Source organism: Monodon monoceros, unplaced genomic scaffold (assembly GCF_005190385.1).
Source record: "Monodon monoceros isolate NGI ecotype Baffin Bay Population unplaced genomic scaffold, NGI_Narwhal_1 Super_Scaffold_7, whole genome shotgun sequence".
NCBI lineage: Eukaryota > Metazoa > Chordata > Mammalia > Artiodactyla > Monodontidae > Monodon > Monodon monoceros.
This window is the reverse complement of record NW_021703784.1, coordinates 97300416-97327695: the sequence shown is the minus strand read 5'-3', so window position 1 is coordinate 97327695 and position 27280 is coordinate 97300416. Positions and strand designations below refer to the sequence as shown.

Below are 27280 nucleotides of genomic sequence, written 5' to 3'. Positions count from 1 at the left end.
TGCAGAAAACTTCCACATAATTTATGGAGATACTTCATCCCCAAGGGGGTGAATCATTCCTCCCCATTCCTTAAATGTGGGCTGTGCATAGAAGCTTCCTTCCAAAGAGGATGGTATGGAAAGGGGAGGAAAGAAGAACTTTACATGGAGAAACCTGACAAATACTGCTTCAACCAGGTGATCAAGGTCAACGTCAGCAGTGATAACAGTCGTGATGATAGATGGACCGTTGATGGAGTGGGGGGCACACGGCCCTTTACCTCTGTGGTCTTCTTCTCCCAAACCCATAACCCCACTCTAAACATGAGAAAACGAAACACCACAATTGAGGGTCATTTTACAAAGTACCTGACCAGTATTCAAAACTGTCATTGTTATCAAAAACAAAGCCTGAGAAACTGTGAGAGCCGAGAGGAGTCTGAGGAGACATGTTGGTTCCATGTCATCTGGTATCTTGGTTGGGGTCCTGGAACAGAAAAAGGGCATTAGGTAAAAATTAAAGAGATCTGGGCTTCCCTGGTGGCGCAGTGGTTGAGAGTCCGCCTGCCGATGCAGGGGACACGGGTTCGTGCCCCGGTCCGGGAAGATCCCACATGCCGTGGAGCGGCTGGGCCCGTGAGCCATGGCCGCTGAGCCTGCGTGTCCGGAGCCTGTGCTCCGCAACGGGAGAGGCCACAACAGTGAGAGGCCCGCGTACCGCAAATAAATACATAAATAAATAAATAAAGAGGTCTGAATAGCATGCAGACTTTAGTTAATAATAATGTATCATATCAGCTCATTAATTGTGATACATTTGGCATGCTAATGTAAGGGGTTAATAAGAGGGAAAACTGAGTGTGGGGTGTAGAACTCTGTACTATCGATGCAATTTTTCTGTAAATCTAAACTATTCTAAAATAAGAAGTTAATTTTTAAAAATGAAATATGCCATAAGAAAAATGGGAAGAAGCCTCGCTTGTAATCTGAGCAGAGAGCAGGCCAGACCTAAGGAACTGGAGGAGCAATCAGCACAGACACTACAGGCTGAGCTGGCTCCGTCTTCCCAGGTGTGATGGACTGGCGGCTGGGTCCTGCCACCTCCTTCCCCTCACACTGATGATGTTCCCCTGTTTTCACCAGCCTGAGCTGCCCCTGCTGTGTGCCCGCTCCCGGGCACCTGCTAGCCCTGGGTCGCCACCTCTGGACTCCAGGGAGCCCAGGAATGTTGGGAATTCAAGACGTGAGCTCTGCCCCGACACACTTCCATGCCAGGTTCCCCTGTAACTGTCTCTGCCCAGCTTGTGAGCCTCCTGAAGGCATCGACCCCATCCTCTCTCGGTTCCAGGGCTCCCAATGGGCCCGGCCCCAAGGGTGCCCGTTAAAATGTCATGAAATGAACATGCCTGAGCTCGTAGCCGTGAGACAGGACTCCAAACACCATCGGATCACGTAGTGAGAAAGTGATGCTCCTTTAAACTCTGTGCCAGCCTTTCTCTGACATCAAGGAGAACGTCTCACTCCCACCGTCGCCCATCCCCACATGTAACCAAGAACAGGCGGGTCTTAGGCTCAGATTCAGCAAACCAATGTATCTAGCAAGAGTAAGAGCATTGCTTTACTTTAGAATTGCCTTCAATTTGTAGCAAGTGATACTGGTTTTCCATTTAAAATAGCAACGATAAAGTTTCCTTTAAATGTGTTTTAAATTTTAATACAATTTCATACTTAGAGAAAAGTTGAAAGAATAACACAAAGAATTCTTGGATGCCCTTCATCCAGATTCCCCTAGAGTTAATGTTTTACTGCTTTTCCCCCCTCTGTCTCTCTTGTCTGTCTGTCTCTCCCCCTCCCCCGACCCCGGCCCCACACGGATTATTTTTTTTAACCATTTAAAAATAGGCTGTCCCTTCACTCCTAAATACTTTCATACTTCAGTTGTAATTCCTAAAAGCAAGAATATTTTCTTACATAGCTATGGTACACTTAACGCTGATAAAATACTATTATCTGATCTGCAGACCTCATTCCAATTTTACCATCTGTCTCAGTAATGTCCTTCATAGCAAAACAAAATCCCAGCTCATGCCTTGCATTCAGCTGCTGTGTCTCTTTTGCTCCTTTAATCTGAACAGTTCTTGAGTCTTTGTATTTTGTGATAATAGCATTTTTGAAGTGCATGCTAGATATTTTATAAAATGGCTAAGATTTCTTTATAAATAAAGTTTAAAAAACATGGCTCTACTTAAAGAAAAACTATTAAGTAAGCAAGAGGACAAATCTTTCACAGATAAAGAAAAGAAAAACACACAGAAAACCGAGGTTTGAGAACTGCTGTTTTAAGTCAATTTCATTCTGGGGATGGTCAGGGCTGACACGCTGGGTGAAGGATGGCGGGTAAAGCGTGGGACAAAGGCTGTTCCAGACTCTGGGCGTGAGCTCACCCTCGGGGGGGAAGGGATCGGGTGCTGGGCTTTCTCCTGGGTGCTGGCGAGTGGCTGGGAGGAAGGTGTGCTGTCGTGTGGGTCCACGGTGCATGCAAATCCCAGCTGTGTAGGTCACCAGAGAACAGGCCATAAAGTCAGGGATGGAGAAGAAAGCCTGACAAAGCAGCTGGAAGACTCGTGTGTGGACTGGAGAAGAGGTGAGTTTCCGGAAGTGGGGGATCTCAGGATCTTTACTGGGCAGGGCTCCAGAGTCCGTGCTGTGGCCGTCACCCGAACGTTCTGGGAGGTTCCCCACAGCCGGAGATGCAGGGTGACTAGCCTATCTCTGGCCCTATCCCCAGGATAGGTGGCCTGGGAACTGACGGCCAGGATGGTCTTCTGTGGCCCTGGACCCCGCAAGGGCCTTCTCGAGGGATGGGTTGCTCTTGCCAGAGGGTGAGTGTGGGCGTGAGCCGGGTGGTCCACAGGGAGCCAGGCCTACGTCTTGGGGCTGCTGGGTGCCTCTAATGCACGAGGACAAGAGCAGGACACAGCAAACTTTGGGAAGTCAGGGCCTGCCACAGAAGGGGCCACGGGGCTGGGGGAGAAGAGGGTGACCGTCACAAGGGTGATACAAAGGGTGTCACTGTGTCCAGGTTGCACAGAAGAGTTGGGGTAGTGGTGGTTACTGACCCCTGGGGGTTGCAGCATCTCATCCTCAGATGAGAGCCACCTCCTCTGGCCTCCATGTGGGGCTTGGGAGTCTGAGTGAGGCCCAGGGGAGGGGTGGCCATGCCCCAGAGGGGAGACTGGGATTTGCTGGACGCCCATGTATTCCAGAGGGAGAGTGATGCACAGCCTGGGGGGCCTTGGGGGACAACGTGCTCGTGAGTGCAGGACGTAGATCATTTTTTTCTGCCCGCCATGTGAGGGTGGAGGGGAGACTGTGGGCCTAGCTCTGCTCAGCCTGGAGGGCAGGAGGCCCCACAGGCAGGGAGGGTGCTTGGGAACCAGTCCCCCAGAAGGAAGCTGAATCTCCAGCAGAATCATGGCCCTGGGGGGCAGCTGCCCCTCCTTCTGCACTTGTGGGTGGCCGGGTGTGTGGGCTGGGGGAAAGGGAGCCAGGAAGGGGCACCTGCCTTCAGCCAGGATGGGCTGCGGTTCTTGGGGCGGGGTCGGGGAGGAATCCTCCCCAGGAAAGGATGCATCTCCATCCTCCCTCAGCCTCCATCCTATCCCCGTTGCTCTCCAGCATCAACCTTCCCATTTTCTTTTCTGTTCCTCTTCCCATGTGCTGTGTGGAGCCCTGCTGACTGGCTGAGAATCCGGCTCCCAGGCCGCAGCTGGGCGACCTTGAACTAGTTCCTTGACTTCTCTGGGCTACACTTTTCTTACCTGGAAAACAATGGAAATTAGGATACCTCACTGCCCTAGGAGGGTGTGAGGATTAGGTGGGGCCACAGGTGTGAGGGATGCGGGACGGCGCCTGGCTCAGGGAAGCAGAGATAAAGGCGGCAGCTTGGTGGGGCCTTGCTGTCTGTTCCATTGTCTGCTCAGACCAGCACTGCCTCCTCTTCTCTGCCTCTGTCTCATTATGCACACTCTCTCTCCTCTCTCTTTGTCTCTCTCTTCTTTGTCTTCCTCTGTTGCTATTTTGGTCCTTCCTCGATGCTGGCGGTGAGGGATGAGCCTCTTTTCATGTCAGGATGCAGAACCCCGTCAAACTGGTAAACAGCTGAAGGATGTGGTGTGAGATGAACTTTCCACTGAGGCTGCTTTGAATTCATCCCTTCCTTGATGGGTCTCCCCAGCTCCTCCCCGCTTTGGAGACTCCATCCCATCTTCGTGAATTGGGGACAAGGGCCTGGGGCCACAGCCAAGAGGCATCCACGCCGAGTGGCCACACGGGGCTCCAGTCCCCCTGTCTCCAGAGCCTCCGAGAGGGTCTCAGGGAGGGGCGGAAGTGGAAACCACAGGTGGGGTGATAGGGAGGGACGGGGAGCTGAGCGGCGGCTTGGCAGATGTGCCTCGGAGGCGAGGTTTCTAGTGGAAAAGGTACCAGTAGGCGATGCCCAGCCAGGGCTGGGAAGCCTGAGCCTGTGCCACTGGGAGTGGTCTCAGAGCCTTGGGACCACGTCAGTGCGGCCCATAGAGCGGACAGGAGCCAGGGACCCTGGTGGGGTATCCTGCCCAAGTCTCCTACTGGCCTCATCCCTGGCTGACCCAGATCTGGAGGACACAGAACTGTGGACTTGAAAAGCAGTAAGATGCTCGGCTAGGCATTCCGATTTGTAAGCGCAGAATCGAGCCTTTAGTGTGGACCTGACCACTTCAGGAAGCCGCGGGGAGTAGCAGCAGGGCCCGGCCACACCATGATGAGCTGGCAGCTACGGAAGAAACTCAGAGGCATCCCGAGACTCAGTTTTCTCCACCATAAGATGGGGACAGTAATAACACCTCACAGGGCTGTTGTGAGCACAAATGAGGCAGTACCTGTGTCATGCCCAGAACGGTGCCTGACGTGTTGTAGGGACTCAGGGATGGAAGCTATTATTAATGTCACTGTCCTATTACCGTCGTGGCTGGAGGCTGTTGTGTTGGGAAATCACCTCCCATGTATGTGATCACCCTCCAAATCTTAGACTTGTTCTCCATTCTCCAGTCCTGGCCACCAGTGTTCCATGGCCACCTCCCAGGTAGCCTTCCTCAAACCCACCTCCACTTTGCAGCAGTGATCTTTCTAGAGCATCCACCTCATCAGATCAGTTCCCTGTCTTAGAAACTACTCATGACTCCCCAGTGCCTCTAGAACAATGACCAAACTCCTAGGAAAGTTTCACAGACCCTCTGAGATGCTCTCATTGACCTTTCCCACTTATGCACTCCCTGCCCAGCCCCAGGCTTCAGCCAACATGCACCACACAACTGTTCAGCAAACTCCTATACATCCTTCAATAACCTATTCATCTGTTCCCTCTTTGTCATGCTATCTCCAACAAACTCTGGCAGTTGGTGGCTTCTTCCCCTCTGTCCACACAGCACTCTCTACAATGTGCTGGAGTCCTGAATGAGGCAGAGGTTACGTGCTTGCGTAGCACATGGGACAAAACTTGAATACGGTCAATATTACTTTTGAAAATCCCTTGAGAGGTGTAAAGAAGCAAGGCGCCTAGGAATGTGGATAGAATGCCCTTTTTTGTATAAGGATGGGTTGGGGGGAAGCAAGAGGTATTCCTATTTGCTGGTGTTTGCATCAGAGAAATAAGTGTTTACTTGGGGATGGGGAAGAGAGGGGAGAGGGGAGATGGGTGGGTAACAAGATTTTCATGATATACGTTTGTGTGTTGTTTGGAGTTTTGAAGCATGTGAACATATATACTATTTAAAAGAAGGGAGGAAGGGTGGGAGGAAGGAAGGAAAGGAAAGGAAGGAAGGAAGGAAGGAAGGAAGGAAGGAAGGAAGGAAGGAAGGAAGGGAGGGAGGAAGGAAGGAAGGGAGGAAGGAAGGGAGGAAGGAAAAGAAAATGCAAGCTCCTTATGAAGTCTCCTGTATTGCCTGTGCTGCCTCCAACCAGATGTTTCTCCCTCCAACGTTAGAGCAGCCAGAAGAAGCAACGCGTTTGTGTTTCAAGCCCATCACATATGAAAAATGTGAATCATTAATAACCAAGATCCCATCCGGTGTGGTAAGATGCCCACTCAGTGAATGGTTCTCAGGGTCTGAGGGAACAGAGTCCCGGCTCCCATCTCTCGTCTCTCTTCCCGGGTGTTTGTTCACTGAGGGGTATGATGGGCTCAGTTGTTCTTTTTCTTTCTCTTCTGCGGCTGAGTAGATACACTTAAGTTCCTGTGGTTTAGATATGCCCATGATGCACCCGCACTGTTCAGTGTGGTGGTTTCACATTGGGCTTTGGAGTTAGGTAGAAAAGTTGTACTACTTACCAAGCTGTGTGACCTCTGGCTAGTCACTTAACCTCTCTGGGCCTCAGTTTCCTTATTTATAAATTAGGGAGGATACTAACTTCTCAGAGAGCTCTTTTGTGGATTATAAGAAATAATACATGCTTGGCACATAGTGATTGCCACTCACTGTCATCATTATCACCATCGTGGTCACCACCACCACACCCATGGAACATATTGCAGTTACTGATCTTTGTATCTGTCTCCCGCAGGCAAGAGCCAGGTTTCATTTCTCTCTGTGCCCCAGGGCCAGCATAGAGCCTGGCCGCATACAAGTGCCCAGGCAGTGAGTTATCCCATCCCTGAATTTAGCATCTGAGCACCCAGAAGGTGTCTGTGCTGTGTGTCTCCAGATCTCAGAGCTGGCTGGGGCTCTGTACCCAGCAGTGTAGCTCCAGTGGGCACAGGGACAGGGATGGGTTTCCACTGGAAGTGCCATGGTTAACGCTCAGACTCTGAAGCCAGATGGCACATATTAAAATCCCAGTGTTGCTGCTTTTTAGCTGTGTGACTTGGACATTTTACTTAACCGCTTTGAGCCTCAGTTTTCTCACCTATGAAATAGAGTTGGTGTGAGGATTGGCTGTCCTCGGCCTCCTCTCAGGCTGGACCACCCTTTACCTTGAAAGACACCTGGTTTCTTGCTCTGTCTTTGCTTACGCTATTCCTTCAACTTGGAATGCCCATCCCTCTCCACTCCCATAGCTAACTCCTACCTATCCTTTACGACCCAGCTCAGGCATCAGCTCCTCAGGAAGCCTTCCAGGATGGCCTGCCTCCAGCAGGGTCAGGGGCTCTTGTGGGCCCCATGCATTCCCTGTGTTTCGTTCTCTCACTGCACCCGCAGAGCCGGAAAATTGCTGGAGCGCCTTCATTTCAGATATAGCCCCTCTCCCATATCAGTGTTTCTGAAATCGGGGTTCAGCTGTCACACCCATTTAACATCTTTGTGTTTCCTCTCCCAGATCACTGAGGCATATATAATGCAAGGTTTCTAAAGAGTGGAGGGTAAGCCCACCACTTATCATTGTAGCTCCCCTGACGGGCTTCCATTCCTTCAGGTCACAGCGATGCCATTCATCCCAGCCTCTCCAGTCCCAGCTCAGGGCCTGGCTCTGTAAGGAATGGTCTGAGTGCTCTGGAAGCGTAGACATGCGGGAAAGGCCTTTCCTGGGAGCAGCTCCCATCACCAGGCCCAGGAGACCTGGCAGGAGACCTTGTGGTTCAGGATGCCAGCCCTCAGAAAGTCCCCTGCCATGTGTGACCCTGGTGGTCCCAGGCTGCCTGGGGGCTGGGAGGGAGCAAGGGAGACATGTCTCAGAGTTTCCCCAATTTCTCTCAGTGTGTATGGAACAGAGGGGCCCAGGGATGGGAAGGTGGCTCTGGTGAGAAATGAGGGAGAACTCAGAGGGTGTCACCATCTCCCTGTCTGACTCCCAAAGGGCAAAGGTGGGGAGGGGTAGGGCCAAATTGTGAATTGGCTACTAACTCTCTGAGTGACCTTGGACAAGTCCTTTCCCCTGCCAAGGCTCAGCGTCCTCCTCTGTAAAATGAGAGTGAGAGAAACCTCCTCCAGCACCAATGTGCTAAGACCCCATGAATTGCTGTCTTCTCTTCTCCCCTTTCTCCTCTTACGGAGATCTCTTGCCTCTACTGATTCATCTACCAATGAGAGGGAGCACTTATTGCCAAGCCTCTAGCCCACTGCTGTATGCACTTTACAGACAAACTTTATAGCAAAGGCTCAGAGATGTAGAGTCACTTGCCGGAGACCACACAGCCAGGACAGGGTGGAGCCGGGATTTGAACCCTGGCTGTCTGAAAAAAAAGGCTTTCCTCAAATCCCACAGACCCTGGGAGTCTGATCCCGCCCACCCCAGCACTAGCTCCCCTCCTAGGAATCCCCCGCAGCCCCATGAGGGTTCAGAGGGCCGGAGGAGGGGGCCCCATCACAGGGCAACCACATCCTGTGACGGTTGCCCTGGGGAGTGCCAGCTTTCTTTGCACCTCTGGGAGAGGTGAACGGAAAACAGGCCCTGCTCAACCGCTCAGGGCAAGATCCACTGAGTGGCCTTCTCCACCATCCCTGGCTCTGGGAGGGCTCAGAGGAAACCTGACCCCCAGCCTTCTCCCTGCAGGCAGAGCTGGGCATTGGCTGGTGCAGCTGGGCTAAAACCCCAGCCTCTGAGCAACCTGGGATCAATGCCTTTTCCAGGCAGGTCTGAGATAAAATCTACTCACCCTCCCCTGCCTCAGAAGCTTATGGAGGCCCAGGTCAAAATGCATTCAGCGCAGCAAGGCTGGCCTCGCTGATCCAGGGCTCACTGGCAAATCAGGAAGGGGATGCTGAACTCGCAGGCATCTGTCCATCACCTCCAGGAGGGCAGGCCCTGTGTCTTCCTGTCACTGCATCCCCAGCATTTTTCATGGTGCCGGGCCACGGCATCCAATACATTTCCAATTCACCCTGACATTTGCACCTCGATGGATAGAGCTGCCTCCAACCCAACACACACACAGACACACACACAGACACACACAGACACACACACACCCCGACACACACAGACACACACACAGAGGCAGAGCCTGGGTTCTGTGAGTTCAAAGACTTGTCACTCCACCCCTGGTTTCATTCCGCAACTGGTTTAATCTCGGGATACTCAGAGCAGGACGTCAGAAGCTGGCCCTGAGCCCTCAGGCCTCTCCCTGGAGGCTTTCTTTGACACGTTTACGGCTCTAGGAGTGACACTGATATTTATGTGTTCATCGGGGAGGATCCCATCCATCCAAGCAGATAGCTGGGGACTCGGGGCTTAGTGCAGCCTCTGGGCCCCTCCTGGAAGACATCTCTGTGCTTCTGCCCCACAGGGACTGAGCCCCACCCTGGGTCTCTGGCGGGGCTGGATGGGACCATCCTTGTAAACATTTGGAAGCTCAGAATAAGGGTTGCTGCCCAGGAATGGTCACTGCAGATCAGGGCTGTGTCTCTGGTGGGCTCCGAGGCTCTCTAGGGGCAGGGCTGGCCTCCGGCCCCGGGTGGACGAGGAGGGGCAGCCATCCAGCTCCCTGTCCCATCCTGGGCTGTGCCCAGGAAGGTTGGACTCCCTGCCGGGTGCAGGTACCAACCTGAGCTTAGCCTGGGTCAGCTGGCGGCTCCCCCCCCGCCCCCAGCCCTAGCACCCAGCAGTCAGACCAACAGCAGTCCAACGGCCCCTGCACATGGGGCCTCCCTGCCCCTCGCAGAGCTCCTCTGGGCCCTGAGCTGTCAGAGACTCAGGCAACCAAAGCCTCAGACACATGAGGGTCGGAAGGGGCCTCAGGAATCTCCCAGTTCAAACCTTCCACGCGGCCTGCCGAGCAGTGGCCTAGACTCTGCCTGTTCACCCCTGAGGCAGACAGCTCGGGCCCTTTCAGAGGCAGCACCTCTTCCTTGGGGCTGCTGTTTGGGGCTGGGGGAGGGCTGTGCTGGCAGGTTCTGTTGATGGATGGCGGCTGGGCCATACTAGGTGTGGAGGTTCCTTTCACGTCTCCAGGGGAGGACTCTCAGCTCCTGGGGCATGAGGGGGAGGGTGGGGGGAGGGCAGGGGGAGGAGCCGCGCCGGGCCCAGGCTAGGCTGCTCCAATGTCATCATAGTCTTCATTGGAGGAGGAGTCAGGCTGGGGAGTGAGGGACCCTGTGCGGTGGGAGACTCAGGTCAGTGAGAGGCCCAGTCATTGCGCCTGCTGAGCAGGGACAGAGCTGAGCAGGTCTGGGTCCACATTCCTCTCCCCCGGGGTGCTGTGTGAGACCATCTTATAATCTTGTTCATGGCTACCTCCTTTGCTAGAATGTCAGTTCTGAAGGCAGAGCCTTGTCTGTGCAGTTCAGGGCTATAGTCCCCGAGTGCTGGGACCCACTCTGCTGCCACCAGCTCCCCCAAGGGGCCATCTGGCTGCTTCTGCTTGAATGCCTCCACTAATGGGGAGCTCACTTCCTCTCAAGCCATTCTCTTTGAATCTTTCTCTGCCCTACATACATCCATTTTCCCTACCTCCCTATATTGTTTGCTTTAAAAAATCCCGTTACTTCTCTTTTTTTCCCCCGTGGGCCAATGTATCCAGAGCTTCCCCACTCATCCACCCTCCAGTCCCTCTCTGTGCCCCCTCCCAGAACCCCCTCCCCTGCCCCTGGCACCTGGACATCCAAACTGCTCAGCAGATGGGAGCTGGGGCGGCGGCTGGAAGTTCTGGTACCACTCTCCGGAGGAGGTGCTGGAGCTGTCATCAGCCGAGGGCCCTGCTGGAAACCCCCAGAGCCAGTCACCCTCTGCCAGGCTAGTTCGCAAAGTGCCAGAGCTGGGAGGCCCTCAAGACTCAGTAGAGTCAGGTCCTTAGCTTGACACCTGAGGAAATGAAGGACCAGAGAGGGGAGGAGACTTGTCCAAGGTCACACAGCACGTGGCTGCCGAGCTGGGACTAGAGTCCTGAACTCAGACTGGCTCAGGGCTCCCAGCTTTACGCTTCCTCTGGCCAGGTTGGCTATAGGATGGGAGGCTGGAGTGGGCATACAATCCTCCTGGGTCCACCTTACCTGGAAAAGTTGCCTGGGAGCCAGCCAGCTCCAAGTTCAGGGGCTGCCCCAGCAGGGGCTTCCTCTCTGAAGAAAACACTTGAGAGTTCCACGGAGGTAGCCTGCTGCCAGGGCTATTACAGCACCCCTCCCCTGAAGATGTGCTGGAGCCGCTCTTGCTCCTTGGGTGGTGCTGAGGGCCCGTGGAGCGGGGGTCTGCAATGCAGCGTTCAGGGTTGGCAGGTGGGAGCCGGGAGGCAGGCACCTCTTCGAGTCCTGGGCCTGAAAGACAGAATCATGATAAAGAAGATGCAGTGCAGCAAGAGGGCTTTAAGTTAAACTTGAGAAAGAACTTACTGCCAATGGGAATCGTTAAAGTCAGGAAAGACCTGTTGAGGGAGGTGGCGCTGACGCATCTCAAGGCGAGTGGCCTGCTAAGCCTGGAGCAGGGCTGGCGTCCTAATCACCACCCTCCACGTCCCTCCCCAGCCGGACTCACCTTCCTCCAAGGGGGGCATCTGGAACCTGTTCTGCCGGACCTCTTCATCTGTGAAGCGGTGCCGTTGGGAATCTACAAGCAGAGATGGCGGTGAAGAAGGAGGTGGGTAGGCTCCACCTCCTTGTCTGGGGAGTCCGGAGCAGAGGCTGGTGTTCTGTGGGATTCGGGAGGCTGAACAGGGCAGCAGGACAACCCTGATGGCTTAGTCTTTTTCATCAGATCCCCAGGCTCAAGTTCTAGTCCAGGCAGACCCCAAGCCTCAATCTGAAACCGGCCTGGGGACAGGCTGCTTCTGGACAGAAACCCTAGTGCCCTGCACCTCCCCAGCCCCAGCCGTCCCTCCTGCCACTTAAGGGAACACGGGGAGTGCTTCTGCTTGGGCAGCTCAGGGCAGGAAAAGGCCAGATGTTGCCCCTGAGGAGCCTTCCAGAGTGAAGCTGAGGGTCTGGAATCTTTGTTTCCTGGGCTCTGCGGTACCTCTGTTTCAGAATCAGAGCGGTGCAGATTCATAGCATCTTAAGAACTTGAGTGTCTGGAATCTGGGAGTCAGCTTTTTGAATGTGTTACTGCTGACTTTTAGTCTCAGTGTCACAGGATTTTGGACTCCCGGTCTTGCATCTTACATGCCTGGACTCAGAATCTCAGGTTCTAAGGACACTCATCTCTGTGGCTCCCAAATGCTGGACCATGGCCCCGCAGAGTGGAATCATCCACACTGCCCCCCAGAGGCCCTGGTTCAGCAGGTGGGGCAAAGATGGCTGCTGTCCCCAGTACCCATCCTACTGCCCTGCCCCCGGTACTAGGAGACCTCTGGGCTTTATCTGGACACACAGCTGCCCAGGACAGAGGCTTCGTCTCCCCGCCTCTCTTGCAGCTGCTGGGTTTAAGTTCTGACGGGTGGAAAGTGCGTGGGAGCTGTGTGGGCATCCCTGGCGTCCTGCCATACAGGGTAGGGCACGCCTCACCTTCCCCCTTCCGGTGGCCTAGAATGCAGACATGGTGGTGAGCCACTCTGGACCATGTGGACCGGACAACGTCTTAGGGACTGCAGAGTAGCAAGAAAGGAGCCCGGGCCCCCTCCAACTTCTCCGGATGATGTCATTTGGAGTCTGTGTCACACACAGCCAAACTCTCATCCTAGCTTATAAAGGAGGTCCCGGGTGGGGCTCAGGAAGTTTCGATGAGCTCCCAAGGGATTTCACAATAGATGTGAGAGTCTCTGCTCTCGTCTGACCTCCCGGCCTCGCGTGGGCCCTGCCTGAGCACTGGCTTTCCTCCTTCTATATCCCCAACAGGCAGAGAGCAGAGCTGGAGAAGCCGGATGAGAAGTGCGAGCTGGGCTCATGGTGGAGGTGGGCAAGGAGATGAGATTGACGGGGCAGGATGGGACACAGAAGGGGTGAGAGCACGCGAGAAGCCATCTGAACTGGGGTGCCTCGCATCAGACACAGACGCAGCCACAGTTAGGTGACTGTCGAGGGACTGGTCTTGAGACCTGCATGACCACAGACAAGCACGGGGGAGAAGGTGTCCAAGGGGAAAGGACTAGAGATGTCTCCAGGGTCACAAAGCACTTTGAAAACTTCAGTGCGGGACCATTGAGCGTCAGTCCAGTGGTCACAGCGAGGGAGATGCCCCTCTCATCATGCAGGGGTCACCGAGGGGGGAAACTAGCGCAGGTACCCCGGCCAGCTGGGCCCTCTCCCTGGTGCAGGCCGGTGGGCCCTCGGGAGTCCGGGCGCAGGCACTCACTGTAGAAGGTGGTCAGGGCCACAGGAGGCTGGCTGCTGAAGTCATAGGGCTCATAGTCTGAGTCCGAGCTGGAGTTGGAGTCTTCAGGGGACGGAGCCTGGACCTGGATGGGCAGCTTGGGAACTGGGGAGAGAACAGAGTGGGGAGCGTGGCAAGGCGGGGGGCAGAAAGCTGCAGAGAGGCGGCAGAGAGCGCGGACCGTGGGGACCGGAGACAGAGGGGCAGGGAGTGCGCCAGGCAACCCATCTCGCACAAGACCATCGGGCCTGGGTTTTCCAAGCTCCCCCGCATCCATTTCAAACACGGGGAACTAAATAACATTTATTTACTTAACAAACACATAGTAGTCCCTGCAGGCCAGGCACTATTCCAACATTTATAAATATTATCTCAGTTAACGTTCATAAGAACTCTGTGAGGTAGCTAGGTTAGTGTCCCCATCTTATAGCTGGGGAAACTGAGGCACAGAGACATTCTCACATTGCCTAGAGAAGCAGGCCATGTGGCTCTTAACCTCTAGGCCATAATATTCAGTGAGTGGCTGCTCTGTGCCTACTCTCGTGCTAAGTCTGTGTTCATACTCTCTTCTCAAATATCTGGATATCCTGTGTGCAAAGAATCTTTATAACATATGGCTGAGTTTTTGTATTGGTTTTTGTGTCACTGAACTCTTTCAAATAAAGGCGATTTAATATATTCATAATGCAGTGTGATTAAACTCAAACTTCTCCACAAGACTCTCAAGAGGTAATGCATTGATGTATCATTAAAGATGGATGACTGATCCCATTTTGTTTGACTCGGAAAATATGAAATAAGATTATGTTCCAGGAAGATCTTGATGGGGCGTTGCAGGGAGGCTGATTGGGCAGACCACTGGAAGAGGCAACGGTGTTACAAACCTACTGGCCAATTAGCAAAACAGAGCTTTCCTTTGAGAACCAAGGTCCAAAATGCCCTGGGCCTGTTTCGGTCCAGAATTGAAAAGCTTCGAGTTCTAGAATGAGTGCATTGGAAAGTCATCAGCCTATCAAGGCCCAGACTGAGGCCGAACCTGCTCAAGGTCCCACAGCCACTCGCGGGCTGGCCCAGGTCTCACCTCCAGCTGGGGCACTGCTTCCCTCCGGAAAATATCCCCTTCTTGTCCTCCCCCGCCCTCCTCACCCCCAGGGTGGGTGACATCCTACTTTCTTCTTTGGCGATGGTGATGGGAACCTCTTGATAGCTTGTGGTCCCCGCTGGGGTGGTGGTGGGTAGGTGCTGGTGGTTCACCATAGCGGGGAGGGCTGAGGAAGGGGAGGCAGAGATCCTGCAAGTCATTTTTTGCACCTTCCAGTCTTCCTGGCTCTGCTCTCATGGGGACACCTCCCTCCTCACCTTCCCCATCCCCAAACGCCGTCAAACACACACACACACACACACACACACACACACACACACACACAATCTGGTCCTCCTGTGGACAACTTCTGGGGGGCATGCTGGGAAGATCCTTCCCATCAGGAGGTGCTTCTTGGGGCCAGGGCTGGGTGGCCATTGCTGGATCACTGCCATTCCTGCTGAGGTTCCCCATGGCTCATGTCCCCCTGGGAGGACTGTGCCTCAGGTCTGCTTCTTTTCATCCCTGGGCCTTTCCCGTGGCTCCTGGGACTCTGCACCTACCGTATTTTCCTTTAATCCTCAAGAGGATGATGGCTATGAAACTGAGTGAGACAAGAAGGAGAATTCCCAGAACGATGCAAGGGATGAGAAGCATTAGCTCTCGAGATTCCCAGTCCTTCATTTTCACCGTCACAGAAGATTCTGGAAGCAAGAACCCCAAATCAGGGAGAAAAAGGAAGGGACATGGACTTCTCCTTGCCATTCTCACCTCTCCTTCTTCTCTGCATCTGACCCACTTCCCTTTTGGACGTATACTCCTCTTCCCTTCTTTTTTTTTTGAATTTTCCCATCCGCTTTTAGGTGCCTGGTATATAGGAGATGACTGAGAAATGCATATTGAATGAATAACTGGCTGAATGAAACTTTCTCCTGGCCACGAAGCCAGGAGATCTGTCTCTGCTCAACAATTATTGAGCACCCACTGTGTGCCAGGCACTAGACCTGGGGAGACAAATATGACGGCAGTGTCACGGGCCTTGAGGGTCTCTGTCTAGTGGGAAGATTGACAAGCCGACTCAATCCAATTCAGTACGTTTCCTGCTGTGATGAAGGTATAGACAGCCGTGCGGCCCTCCAAGGGGCACCTGATTCTCTACAGGGGAGACCAAGGCTGGATCCCCAGAGAAGGTGGCTCTGAGCATCTGCTGGCAGGGAACAGATCATCAGGAGAGCGAGATCTCCTTTCCTTGCCCCAGATGCGTCCTTCTTACCAGACATGCGCCCTGAGGGCGGGGAGTGGGGGCCATGATTCCAGACCTCCCAGCTCTGCAGCCCTGGTGTGACTTCTTCCTTTCCCCTCCCTCTTGGCCTCAACCCTGCTGAAAAGAGCCCAAAGCAGAGAATGGATGGAAGCTGCAATGAGGCCCTAACCCTCATCATCCCAGAGACACGAACCATCTCCTGCTCAGTGCAGAAAGCCTGGGGTGCGCAGGCCACAGAGCTGGAGGAAGGGTAGTGACAGTAACGCAGGAGGTTGGGGGGATGAGATCTGGCTGGCGGCAGTGTCTGCTCCCCCTGGGAGATTACCCCCACCCCCACCCCGTCCTCATTTTCTCCCCTCTCCCTTTCTGTTTGCAAATGGGGCAGACTGGGCTGGGGTAGGAACTAGATTTAGCAGCAGCAAGCAGGTGCAAGGGAGAGGCTGGACTGTGGGGGGCTATGGGGAGAGCCGTGAATGTGGGCCACATTCCCAGTGTGCTCCCAGTGTGCTCCTTGGAGACTGGCTCTCCATAACAGCTCTGCTCTTCTGAGGGCGACGTGGCTCCCCACGCCGAACTCAGCAATTGAGAGTGTGCGAGGGTGTGTGGGTCCTGGCAGGAGCTCGCCCTCCAGCCTGCACAGTCCCCAGCATTTCATACCCTCTCCGTGCCCTCAGCCATTGCCAGGTTTCCTGGCAGGACTTGGTGCCCCTCTGTCCCCTCCCCAAGCCACCCACCCACCTCTGGAGAGGGTCTGAGAGAGGCAGCCAGGAGCCAGGGGAAGGGGTAAGCCTGTGAATCCGGGCCAGCACCTGTGGTTATCTCGGAGCTGCCACGGGGCTCCCTGCCTGGGAGCAGGGGCTCCCTGCCTGGGAGCAGTTATTAAATAATCAATAAATAAGAATAACTGAGGCCCAGACAGTGCTTACTATGTACTAAGCCCTGTTGTAAGTACTTTATAAAAATTAATTTACTGGAGACTCACAACAATGCTAGGAGAGAAGTACTAGGATTATCATCCTCGTGGTTTTTTTTTGCGGTACGCGGGCCTCTCACTGCTGTGGCCTCTCCCATCGCGGAGCACAGGCTCCGGACGCGCAGGCTCAGCGGCCATGGCTCACGGGCCCAGCCGTTCCACGGCGTGTGGGATCTTCCCGGACGGGGGCACGAACCCGTGTCCCCTGCATCGGCAGGCGGACTCTCAACCACTGCGCCACCAGGGAAGCCCCTATCATCCTCGTTTTATAGTCAAGGGATCTGAGGCTCAGAGAGGTTAAGAATTGCCCAACATTATACAGCTAGCAAGAGGCACAGCTGGGGGCTGGGCCCCAGGAGTTGGCTACACACAAGTGGAGGACAGACCAAGTGTGGATTCAGAGTTCACAGCCTTGCAGGGAAATTCTAGCCGACACTGCTGGCCATCACCTCACCCTCTGAGCCAGAGCTTCTTCCTCTATGTAAGGGTTGTGGGAAGACCTCCCCCAGGGGGCTGCCGGGAAGATTAAAGGGTTGGGAAATAATGACTATAAAGCACTGGCCGGTGCCCAGAACATTATAAACACACTGGCTGTTGCCCTCCAGTTCTCTACAGCTCTATCCTCTGCCCTACAGGAGCTCACAGAGAGTGGGGAGAGGACTCCTGTCCAAGAAATATCAGGATTCAGGGAGCTGTGGAGCTGACATGATAGAGGCAGGTGAGGTGAAAGGAGCACGAAGCAGCCAGAGAGCCCCGGGGATGGTGGGGGGAGTCAAGTTCACTGTCTGGAGGTAGGGGATGGGGGACAAACCGTCAGACCCCTCCCGCAGACATACACACACACACACACACACACACACACACGCATGCACGCGCGCACCTGAGCCTCTGAGAAACTGCATCCCCAGGGACACTCACCCACAGTGACCGGCTGACCAGTTGCAGGGATTTCAGAAGTGGACAGATTGAGCAGGCTCCGGGCACCTGTCAGAAAGCACTGTTCATTCACTCAGCACACCTGCCCGAGCACCTACTGTGGCCAGGCCTCGTGCTAGAAACTGGACAAGACAGACAAGTGGCCTGCAACTGGGGGTGTGTTCCCACCGGGGCCCATGGCTGAGTCTTTCCCACACCCCACCATAAGGAGGATCTCATGGATTAAATGCCAGGAAGGTTTTTTGGTTTAAATAAAGGGCTAATGAAAGAATTAGCCCTTCCTTCTGTATAATCTGCTATAGAACACAAGTATTTCCCTTTTCCATCTAGTATTGGATTTGGTCTTCACACCTGTCTCTGGAGGTGGGAATCTGACAGTCATAATCATTTGGCTGGTAAGGGATGGGGCTTACAACGTCCCTTGGTGGATATTATCTGACTTCCCGGCTCCCCTGTGAAGTGCCTGGTACCAGCATCCACATATTCACAAGACGAAGCCTCCCAGCTGGTAATTGGCAGAGCTGGAATTCATAGCCTGGTGTCTGAACTCCATAGAGATGCTAACGCTGTGTTTGTTTAACGCTCTTGCTTTTTCACATTTTAACACCTCAGAAATCGGGGTGATGACGTCTATCGTTACAGCTGATGGCACGTCAAGAGTTTATTTTGGCAGTATTTTTGTCCTTTATGGTACATAAAATACTAACGGTGTGACTCATCATCAATGCCATCTTAGACTTCGTGAAACCCAATTCATAGAGCAGGTGGGAGGCTCTGCTGAAATATATACTGAGTGCCCGGCAATGCCTGGCACCTGGTTAGGGCTCCAGACACTGTGGCTAATATTATTAGTGTCTCCTAATGCTATTTTTATGATGATCACCAGCCCTGGGATGGCAAATTGGTTTTATCTCCTGAGCCGGCTCCAGTCAAGAGGGAGCACTGCTTCGCGTATAATAATGCCTTAATAAAGATTGGATTCACGATTCTGGGACTAAGTCAAGGATCTGGGGAAAAGAATGCCCTGATTAGTCAGTAATGTCTGCCTGGGCATGGTAAGGGCAATGGTCCCTCTTATGCCAGTATTTGCCATTCCTGATCTAGCCCAAGCTGTATTCCTTGGGCTATAAGTTCTTAGGCTATGGATCCAGATGCAATTCCTAGTCCAAATCTGGGGGTGGGGGGAGTGGGGTGGGTGGGAGGAGGGATACCTGAGCAGAGGACCCTGGCTGCCTGTGATTGTCTGCAGAGGTTGGAGTTATTGAACCGCCAGAAGCACTCGGAGAGCGTGGGCTCCCCTCCCTCGCATGAGTAGTACATCTTGCCCGACAGGGAGTGTGGCAGCCCCTTGGGCACCCGGGCCAGAGTCCCACAGCCCAAGTCCCGGCAGAGCACCTTGGCCTCTGGTTCGTACCACGTACTGTCACACACTGTGTTCCAGACCCCTCGGAAGTACACCTCCACCTGGCCCTCGCAGGGGTCAGCGCCCCCGGTCAGGCGCCAGGACTGGTGCTCTGCAGGGGGTGGGGGGGGGTCAGAGTCAGGTCAGGATCCTTTGGGCAGAAACCCTCACCAGCCCCGACCCACAAATGCAAACTCCCCAGAGCCAATCGGTCTCCAGATCTTGTGTACTCTCCCTCCTGCCTCTGCATCCCTCCTCTCATCTGCCCCACCTGCTCCAGCTGGCCCTGCTGCTGTCTACATCCTGGCTGCTCAAATGTGGTCCTTGGACCGGCAGCTTCCGTATCACCTGGGATCTTGTTAGAAATGCAGAATTTCAAGCCCTGCCTCAGACCTACTGAATCAGAATGTACATTGGACGAGACCTGCCTCCCTCCCCATTCTTGGGCACATTAAGAGAAGCGCTGGCTGGACCAGAACTTCCTGTCCTCATCTGGGCTCCAACAGCCTCCACAGGGCCTCCCAGCCTCCATCTCCTCTTGCTGTTCTGAACCAGGTGATCAACTCCCACTCAGAAAAAGCCTCACTTCTAATGTCACCTACTCCAGGAGGTGGGCAGGCTTAGCCCTCCAGCTCTGGATTGCCTGCTGTCTCTTAACTCCACCTGGCTTCCTTTCTTAAGGCACTTGCCACTCTCTCTCCTGGATTATGTTTGTCTGGGTCTCATCTTCCCTCTTGGGCTATGACCTCCCATGGGCAGGGACCATCTCTCCAGCACTAACTACAGTCCTGGCGCCCAGCAGGCCTGCAGTAAGTGTTGGATAACCGTGGCTCAGCATCGCCCACTGACCTGAGCACACCACGCCGGCGTCCTCCTTGTGGCCACAGTAGCCGTTTCCCGGCAGCCCCAGGCAGTCCCACAGGTAGGTCTCCGACCCGGAACAGTTCACTTGGTCCCGGTGGATGCGTCCTTGGCCAGGGGCAAAGTGCAAGCCGGGCAGCGCCTGGACCGCCCAGCCGCAGCTCAGTTGCCGGCACACCACGTGGGCATCGTCCAGGTCCCACGTGTCGTCACACACCGAACCCCACTGTCCGTGCTCCAGCATCTCCACGCGGCCCTCGCACGGGCTGCCACCACCCACCAATTTCAAATCGAGGTTTTCTGGGGATAGGAGGAGAAGGGGTCTGTGGATGTGAGGAAGGGGCGAAAGGAAGGGAAGTCAGGGGGAGGGTTGTTGGGCAGGAGAGCTGTGCCTGGGGCTGTGGACCCAGTGAGAGAAAGAGGGGCGGGTAACGCAGTGGGCGAGACTGGGGAACACGGCCTGTCTGGGCTGGGGACCTGGGGTGGGGCGGAGGTGGGGAACTGGTCAAGACTGGGGACCCAGGGGCGGTGCTGGATACCTAGTGGGAGGGGCTGGGAGCCTTTTGGGAGGGGCTAGTAACCTGGTGGGCGGTGCTGAGGAATCGGCTCAGGGCTGCGGGCGGGGTAGGCTGAGCGGCAGACTAGTGGGTGGGGCAAGAGACCGGGTGGGCGGAGCCTGAAGAGCAGGTCTCGGGGCTGGGGAGCGGCAGCGCTAAGAGATCCTGGGAACCTGGCATATTTCTGTACCACGGGGTAGAGGCGGTGCAGCCCTCCGGTGAGGGAACCAATTGTATTCGCGTCGGTGGTGGGTCTGGGTAGAAGTCCGGAGGGCGAGGCTTGGGTCCAGTGGCCAGGGCTGGGGACAGGATGCGGGGCAGTGGCCGAAGGACTGGGAGGTAGGACAGGGAGGAGGCCGGCGGCGGGAGCGGGTTGGTCCGCTCGTACCTGCACAGGTGACCTGGACCGGCCTCTCGTCGCTGCTGCACGCGTGCTCCACCACCTTGCAGAGCTGCCATTCGGGGCCGCTGCACTGGACGGTGGGCGCTAGGGCCCACGTGGTATTCGGGGCCCAGCTGGCGTTTCCCGCGGCTGCACCAGTCGGCAGCGCCGGGGTCGGCGGGACGGGCTGTTCCAGCGGCTCCGCCCGGCCGCAGCCCAGCGAGCGGCACACAGCCTCGGAGGCGCGGAGGTCCCAGAGTGCCCCGCACGCGGGCTCCCAGGACTGCCGGAACCAGACCTCCGCCGTCCCGTTGCAGCGGCTGCTCCCATTCATCAGGCGGACCTGGAGTCGCTCCCCTGGAAGGGCCAGACCCTAGCTGAGCCTCGGCTGATTCGGATTCTGCCGACCTCAGGGATGGAGGTGGAGGCGGACAGCTGCCAAGGGTCCCACCACTGATCTGCTGCGTGACCTTGGACCATACCTTACCCGCTCTGAGCCTCAGCCTTCCAGTCTGCAAAATGGGGCTGGGCTGCCTCATCGCCTGACCCTTTGGTCCTCCTTAGAGACAGGAGAAGGTAGGGCCGAAGGTGACTGGAGGTTAGGGTGGGTTAGCCCTGGGGTGTCCAGTCCCCACAGACCCTCCTTTCTTGCCTCTGTCTCCAAAGTCACCCTTGTGTGAAAGGAGGGCAGGGTTCTGGTTTGAGAGGCCCTCTCCCCCGCTACTGTGGGTGCCATGCTGCCCCTCCCAGGCCCCTCTGCTATTCTGAGGGTACAACCATGGAGGCTGCCATTGTGACACCGGAACGTTGGAGGATGGACATGGGGTTGGTGATGGGGTTGAAGGTGGGCGGCCTCAGTGGATGGTGGTCCCCCCTTCCCCAGAGCCCCTCCTGGGGGAATCACCTCCTGTTTTTGCCCAGGGTTGCACACAACTTTGCACAGAGTAGGTCCTTAAATATCTGTTGAGTTAATTGAGGACCCATCTGATGGAACCCCACCACTCCTGCCAAGTGTCCTTTAGCTTGTTCTCAACAAATCCCCTTTAAATGCCCGCTTTATATAAATGCCCCTTTAAATACCTTGCCCACATGTGCATGACCTTTCATCAGTGGTCTCCCAAAGATGGTAGCTCTAAGATCTCAAGGTGAATCTAGTGGTGGAGTTTCAGGCATTGGGTCAGGAAGGAGAAGTGTTGTCTGAAGTCAGGGAGCCTCCCTGGTACCATAAAAACCCATTTCCCTTTCCCATCACCCCCACAGACCACCTACTTGGTCTCAGAAAGCTGACTGTGAGCCCCGCAAGATTGTTTCCTCACCTGGCTCCAAGAGCTGGCTCTCTTCACTGGTGGTGTTGGGCTGGCCAGATGGGGCTGGACTTGGGTGACCTGAAATTAACCAGCAACAGCCATGAGTGAGCTCAGGCCTGGAGGGCACACAGGTGCCTTGAAGGGTAGGGGGCACTTTCTGGATCCTTCTGTGGCTACATGGGGCCTCTGGCAGGACAGGGTCCTCGACCTTGGGTGCACTTACCTCCTTCCGGGGTAGGGAAATTCTTAAGCTTTGGAGTTGCAGCATCCTGCACTTCATCTACTAATCGTGCACGCACCCTCAGAAATCAGAGGAGAACAGAGAGGAACAGCTGTGGCTTTGGGGCCAGACCCACTTACTGGCTGAGTGACCGTGGAGGGGTTACTAACTGCTCTCGGCCAGAGTCCCAATTTGTTGGCAATAACACTTACAAAAGTTTAGTGAGTCTAAAAGGAGGCAATACCTGTAAAACACTTCACATACAGAAGAAGTTAAAAAAATGGGAGTTATTATCAGGAAAAACATTTTCGGTTTGGAAAATTTGTCTGAGAAATTCATACCAGACTTTAGGGTAATTGGAGCATCCTGAGCTGGGAACCATTGGACTAGGAAGTACTTTCAGACACTAAGAAGCTAACATTTGCTGAGGACCGATTATACGCCAGGTCTTTGCATATGTTATTCCATTTTCCTTCAACAACACAGTGAGGTAGGTATTAGCATCCACTTTTTAGAAATTAGGAAAGGGAGGCCCAGAGAATAGAAATCAATTGACTGTGCCGGATTGTGTCCATTTGTCCCTCCAGAGCCTCTGTCCACTTTGCCCTGGGAGGCTGACCTGTTTCGACTAAATCAGCATCTTCCAGGGCACTTGGGCTCAGCCAATAGGGAGTCCCAGCAGAGAGAGGAGGGGAGGAAGAGAGTGAAGTCGTGGTGTTTATCCTCCTGGTTCCCTCCCGGTGGGATCCCTTGGGCAGGTTGTTTCCCTCATCTGAAGGTCATTGGTCCTCTCCACGGGGTCACTTCTCCTTGACTTTCTCCTTCCGGGTCGCAATGACCACTCTGTGGTCTTGTCTGCTCAGGGTGATGGCAACTCAGCTGCTCCGAGCTCCTGGTTACTGCATTAGCCTTTCTAAATAGTCCTTTTCTAACTGAGACCCCTTCAAACTCCTATTTTGAGCATGCCACCTGTTTCCTGTTGGGATCCTGGCTGATACATGGCCTGAAGCCACCCAGCTAGCAAGTGCCCAGCTAGCAAGCTAGCAAGCCAGGATTTGAACTGTCTCCGAGGAATTGGATCCATGCCGGGCAGGCATATTTCGGTTGCCAGAAACATAAAAGGAGGGATGTGGCTAGGACCGTAGTGCTCATAAAGGAGCTCCTCTACACTTCTGGGTTCTCCTGCCCTTAGGTTGGAGCCATTGACTTCTAGGCAGAAGGATGTGTACCCACTGCTGGACCAAGGTAGGTAAGAGGCAGTGAGCCTCTTCCATCTCTTCCTGCTCTGTTGTGGCCAAATTAGAGGCCCTGGGTTCCTGATGCAAAGACAAGGTGGAGGGGGACATTGACCCACCTTGAGTTTTGTGCAAGAAGTGAGCCTTTCTAGTGTTAAGCCTTGAAGATTTTGAGATGTACTTATTATCACAGCCTAGCCTGACCTGGCCTGACTGCTGCAGGGGCTGAAGATTCAGGCATGACTGAATCCCAGCCTCACCTGAGAATATTCCACGGACTCACACCTAGATGAGCGTACACACACACACACACACACACACACCTGCAGACACAGCTCTCCTACAAGCATCCAACTGGGCTACTCCATCACTCAGACAGAAGTAATCAAGCCTTTAATTGCCTGTCCTCACCAACTCCCTGGTTGGCTGCCCAGCCTGACCCCCTGAATGGGAAATGACTCAAAATTCAGAGCACAAACTCTGTAGCTAATGTCATAGAGGATTCAAATGCTCCCAAGCCAGGATTTCAGAATCTCGGTTCCCCCAGCGATGGTCCCGGTGCTGCTGTGCAGTTATTATTTCTGCATGTGCTGGGGTGGGGACGGGAATGGAGGGACTGGGATGCTGGCTGTGGTGCGTGCGTGTGTGATTGTGGTGTGTGTGTGTGTATGTGGTTGTGACAGTGTGTGTATGTGTATGTCTCTGCGTGTATATGTGAGTGTGTGTGTTGTTGTGACTGGCTGTGTGTCTGTGGGGGGTCTCTACATGCCTCTGTATACCTATCTCTGGTCTGAGAAACTATTTCTCATGCATAAAGGCACACATGTTTTCTGCTAGATCAGAAAACCCTGGAGGGCAGGGCCAAAGGCTGGGTCAGCCCCATACCCCCAGAGTGCCCAGCACAGTGTTTGCTGATTGACTGAATGAATGAAAGAGTGAGCAGGGGCCGCCAGCTCCAAGGACAGCCATTGCCGAGGCAGTTCATTGATACCAGATATACTCAAGGGTTTGTTTCCTGTGTCACAGGCGTTTTCCTGTCCCCTATCCCAACAAGGGAGACTGGCTTTTGTGTTTTGACTTCTGTGCACAGAAACAGAAGTTACCTCTCAGCCTCCTTCCATCCGGGCCTCGGTTCACAGAGAACCCGGCGCAGGATCTGCACTTCCCAGACCTTGTTACTGCCTTTGCCTGGCCCTGTGCTTCAGACTTATCTATAAATTTAATTCTCGTTTTTGCCGCAACAAAGTTATTTGAAAAGGAGCCTTTACCCTATCCTGTGAATTTGCTTTACAACGCAAAGATGCCCAAACGTAAAAGTATACATTGCAGTTTTTTGAACAGCAAACAATTGGAAAGGGTGAATGCCCATCTGCTGGGAAAGTTGCAGAATAAATATGGTCCATTTACAGCATGGCATCTTATGCAACCTTTATAAAGAATGAAATAGGCTTATACCAGTTGGAGGGATTTCCATGCTCTGTTGAGTAAGGAAGCAAGATACAAAGAAGAAAAAATAATATGATACAACTTTTGTAAAACAATGGCCAAAAAAAACACACTTATGAACTGGTATCACTATGTGAACATGGAGGAAAGTATGGAAGAACACAGACCAAGTTATGAAAATGCGTAAGTTAGAAAGGCGGGTGGGAATTCCCTGGCGGTCCAGTGGTTAGGACTTTGTGCTTTCAGTGCCAAGGGGGCGGGTTCAATCCCTGGTCGGGGAACAAATATCCTGCAAGCCAAAAAAAGGCAACACCCCCCAAAAACGGAGGGCTTCAAGGGAAGGACAGAGCAGGGCCAGCTGCGTGGCCGTGTGACCTGCACTTAAGTGTCCTGGACTTGGTTTAATGCTCTGCCGTCCCCATCTTGAAATTCTTAATAATTTTGGAACAAAGGGTCCTGCATTTTCATACTGCACTGGGCCCTGCAAATTATGTTGCTGGTCCTGGGGGTGAGTCATGCCACTGGGAGAAGAGAGGCGGGAGAGAGAGAAGAAACAAGTGGTGAAAGAGAGAGATGAAAGGCTGTACTAAGAAAAATCACATATATAGATGATTATACATAATTTTATATAGATTCCATCTATATAAGATTAGGTACAGAGGTAGATATGCAGAAAAACTAGAAAAGATAACAAGATAAATGGGCTTTTTGTATTGCTTGCCTAAAATAGAAGGGAATTGTAAAAATCAGTACACTAGAAATAAAGCCAAGTTAGAAATATTGAAAGACATGTCATCATCAAATAGAGACTCTTTGAGGAGATCAGATGATCTCTGAGGATGACAAAGCATTGAAAATAAAATAATTAAATACCTTTTTTACCACTTTGTTCAGTGTTATTTAATGCTCAGTCCATTTACCACTTGAAATTCTCCTGTGTGCCCAGAAAACCGTCTTGGGTTGAGCCTCACGTTCTGGAAAGTTATGGACCAAGAGGGATAAGGGAGGGAGGGGAGGTTGCTGACTGGGAGGTGAAAGAAGTTGGGAGAGCTACCCAGCATCCCCAAGGAAGGTGGCAGCTTTTTTAGGCTGGTCCCAAGCAGAGTGGGGCAGGATGTTGGCTAGGGCAGCAAGAGGAAGATGCCAGGGGAGGATAAAGTGAAGGAGACCAGAGCATGGGGAAAATGAAAGCACTGCAGAGCCACCTTGCCAGGAACTGGAGAAAATGGGCCACTCGTCCCCTTCCTGGGTCGCCCAGGCCCATGGGATTTCCCCGTAGCTTTTGGAAGGTGAGAGACACAGGGAGGGAGGAGGCACAGACACTGAAGGAAAGGGGGTTGTTCTCCCAGCCAAGGCCCCAGCTGGCCAGCCCATTGTCAGAGCAAGGCTGGCATGGAGAGTTTCAGGTCCCTGTAGGGGCTGTTGAATGCCGGCCTGGCCACACACGCATATGGGGGTGAGATAAACATCAACTACTGCTGAGGGCACCCTCGGCCCTGGCTCCATCAGATGTGCCGAGGAACACGTAGGCGCATAGTAAATGCTCACCCAGTGGACGATGGATGCAGAGATGCTGTATAGAGGGGAAGGCACGGTGGAGCAGGGCTACAGAACTATGGGGGGAGGAACCCACAGAAAGAACCAGTGAGGGGAGCGTGGCAGGCAGCATTGGCCAGAAGCTCACCTTTCTCTCCTTAATATCAGTGCAAAGTGTTTGTGAGCACGTGTGTCAACAGCCTTAAAAACAAAAAGGAGGGCTTCCCTGGTGGCGCAGTGGTTGAGAGTCCACCTGCCGATGCAGGGGACACGGGTTCGTGCCCCGGTCCGGGAAGATCCCACATGCCGTGGAACGGCTGGGCCCGTGAGCCATGGCTGCTGAGCCTGTGCGTCCGGAGCCTGTGCTCCACAACGGGAGAGGCCACAACAGTGAGAGGCCCGTGTACCGCAAAAAAAAAAAAAAAAAAGGAACAAACCAGCCCCTTTTGATCCGGTAATCCCACTTCTGGGAACCTATCCTAAAGAAACGATCCAGAATACCACACTGCACAGCGGTTAGTGTCCACGCATCAGAATTGGAAAGTTCTCGATTCTTTTTGCTAGCTGAACCCCTTTCTAACTGTGTGACTCAGGCAAATCATTGAACTCTCTGAGCCTCGGTGGCCCTCCTGTAAAACGGGAGCAATAAGCACCCACGTTGCGGGCTTGCCATGAGGATTAAGAGAGATGGTGTAGCCGGGGCGCTCTGAGTGGCTGCCTTGTTAGACAAAAAGCCTGCGGCCACGTGGCTTCTAATAGTTAAAAAACAAAAACCGAACTGGAGACAAGGAGACAACTGAATTGTCTAAAAGGGATCGAAGGATTGGTTAGGAAAACACAGCATGTTAAAAATATTTGCAAAAAACAAAATTTACCAAGAGTTTTTAAGGAT

At 53.8% G+C, this 27280-nt stretch overlaps 1 protein-coding gene across 8 annotated transcripts in view; it reads right to left on the bottom strand.

Annotated features, from left to right (window-relative positions):
• Nucleotides 1-846: 846 nt before the first annotated feature.
• CD6 (CD6 molecule) overlaps nt 847-27280 on the bottom strand; it is a 49781-nt gene continuing 23347 nt past the window's right edge. Inside the window, exons 2-13 of one of the 8 annotated variants that reach the window (XM_029207169.1) lie at nt 21961-22029; nt 20651-21001; nt 19694-20005; nt 18654-18956; nt 17425-17490; nt 14833-14973; nt 14358-14456; nt 13171-13293; nt 11419-11490; nt 10941-11201; nt 10545-10649; nt 847-1574 (exon numbers count right to left, since the gene is read on the bottom strand). In XM_029207169.1, the coding sequence (XP_029063002.1) occupies nt 1558-1574; nt 10545-10649; nt 10941-11201; nt 11419-11490; nt 13171-13293; nt 14358-14456; nt 14833-14973; nt 17425-17490; nt 18654-18956; nt 19694-20005; nt 20651-21001; nt 21961-22029 (1919 nt within the window). In that variant the 3' untranslated portion in view covers nt 847-1557. Of the gene's footprint in view, nt 1575-2298; nt 10045-10544; nt 10650-10940; nt 11202-11418; nt 11491-13170; nt 13294-14357; nt 14457-14832; nt 14974-17424; nt 17491-18653; nt 18957-19693; nt 20006-20650; nt 21002-21960; nt 22030-27280 lie in introns of those variants that run through there. The other 7 variants (XM_029207167.1, XM_029207168.1, XM_029207171.1 and 4 more) reach the window with 7 other exon arrangements.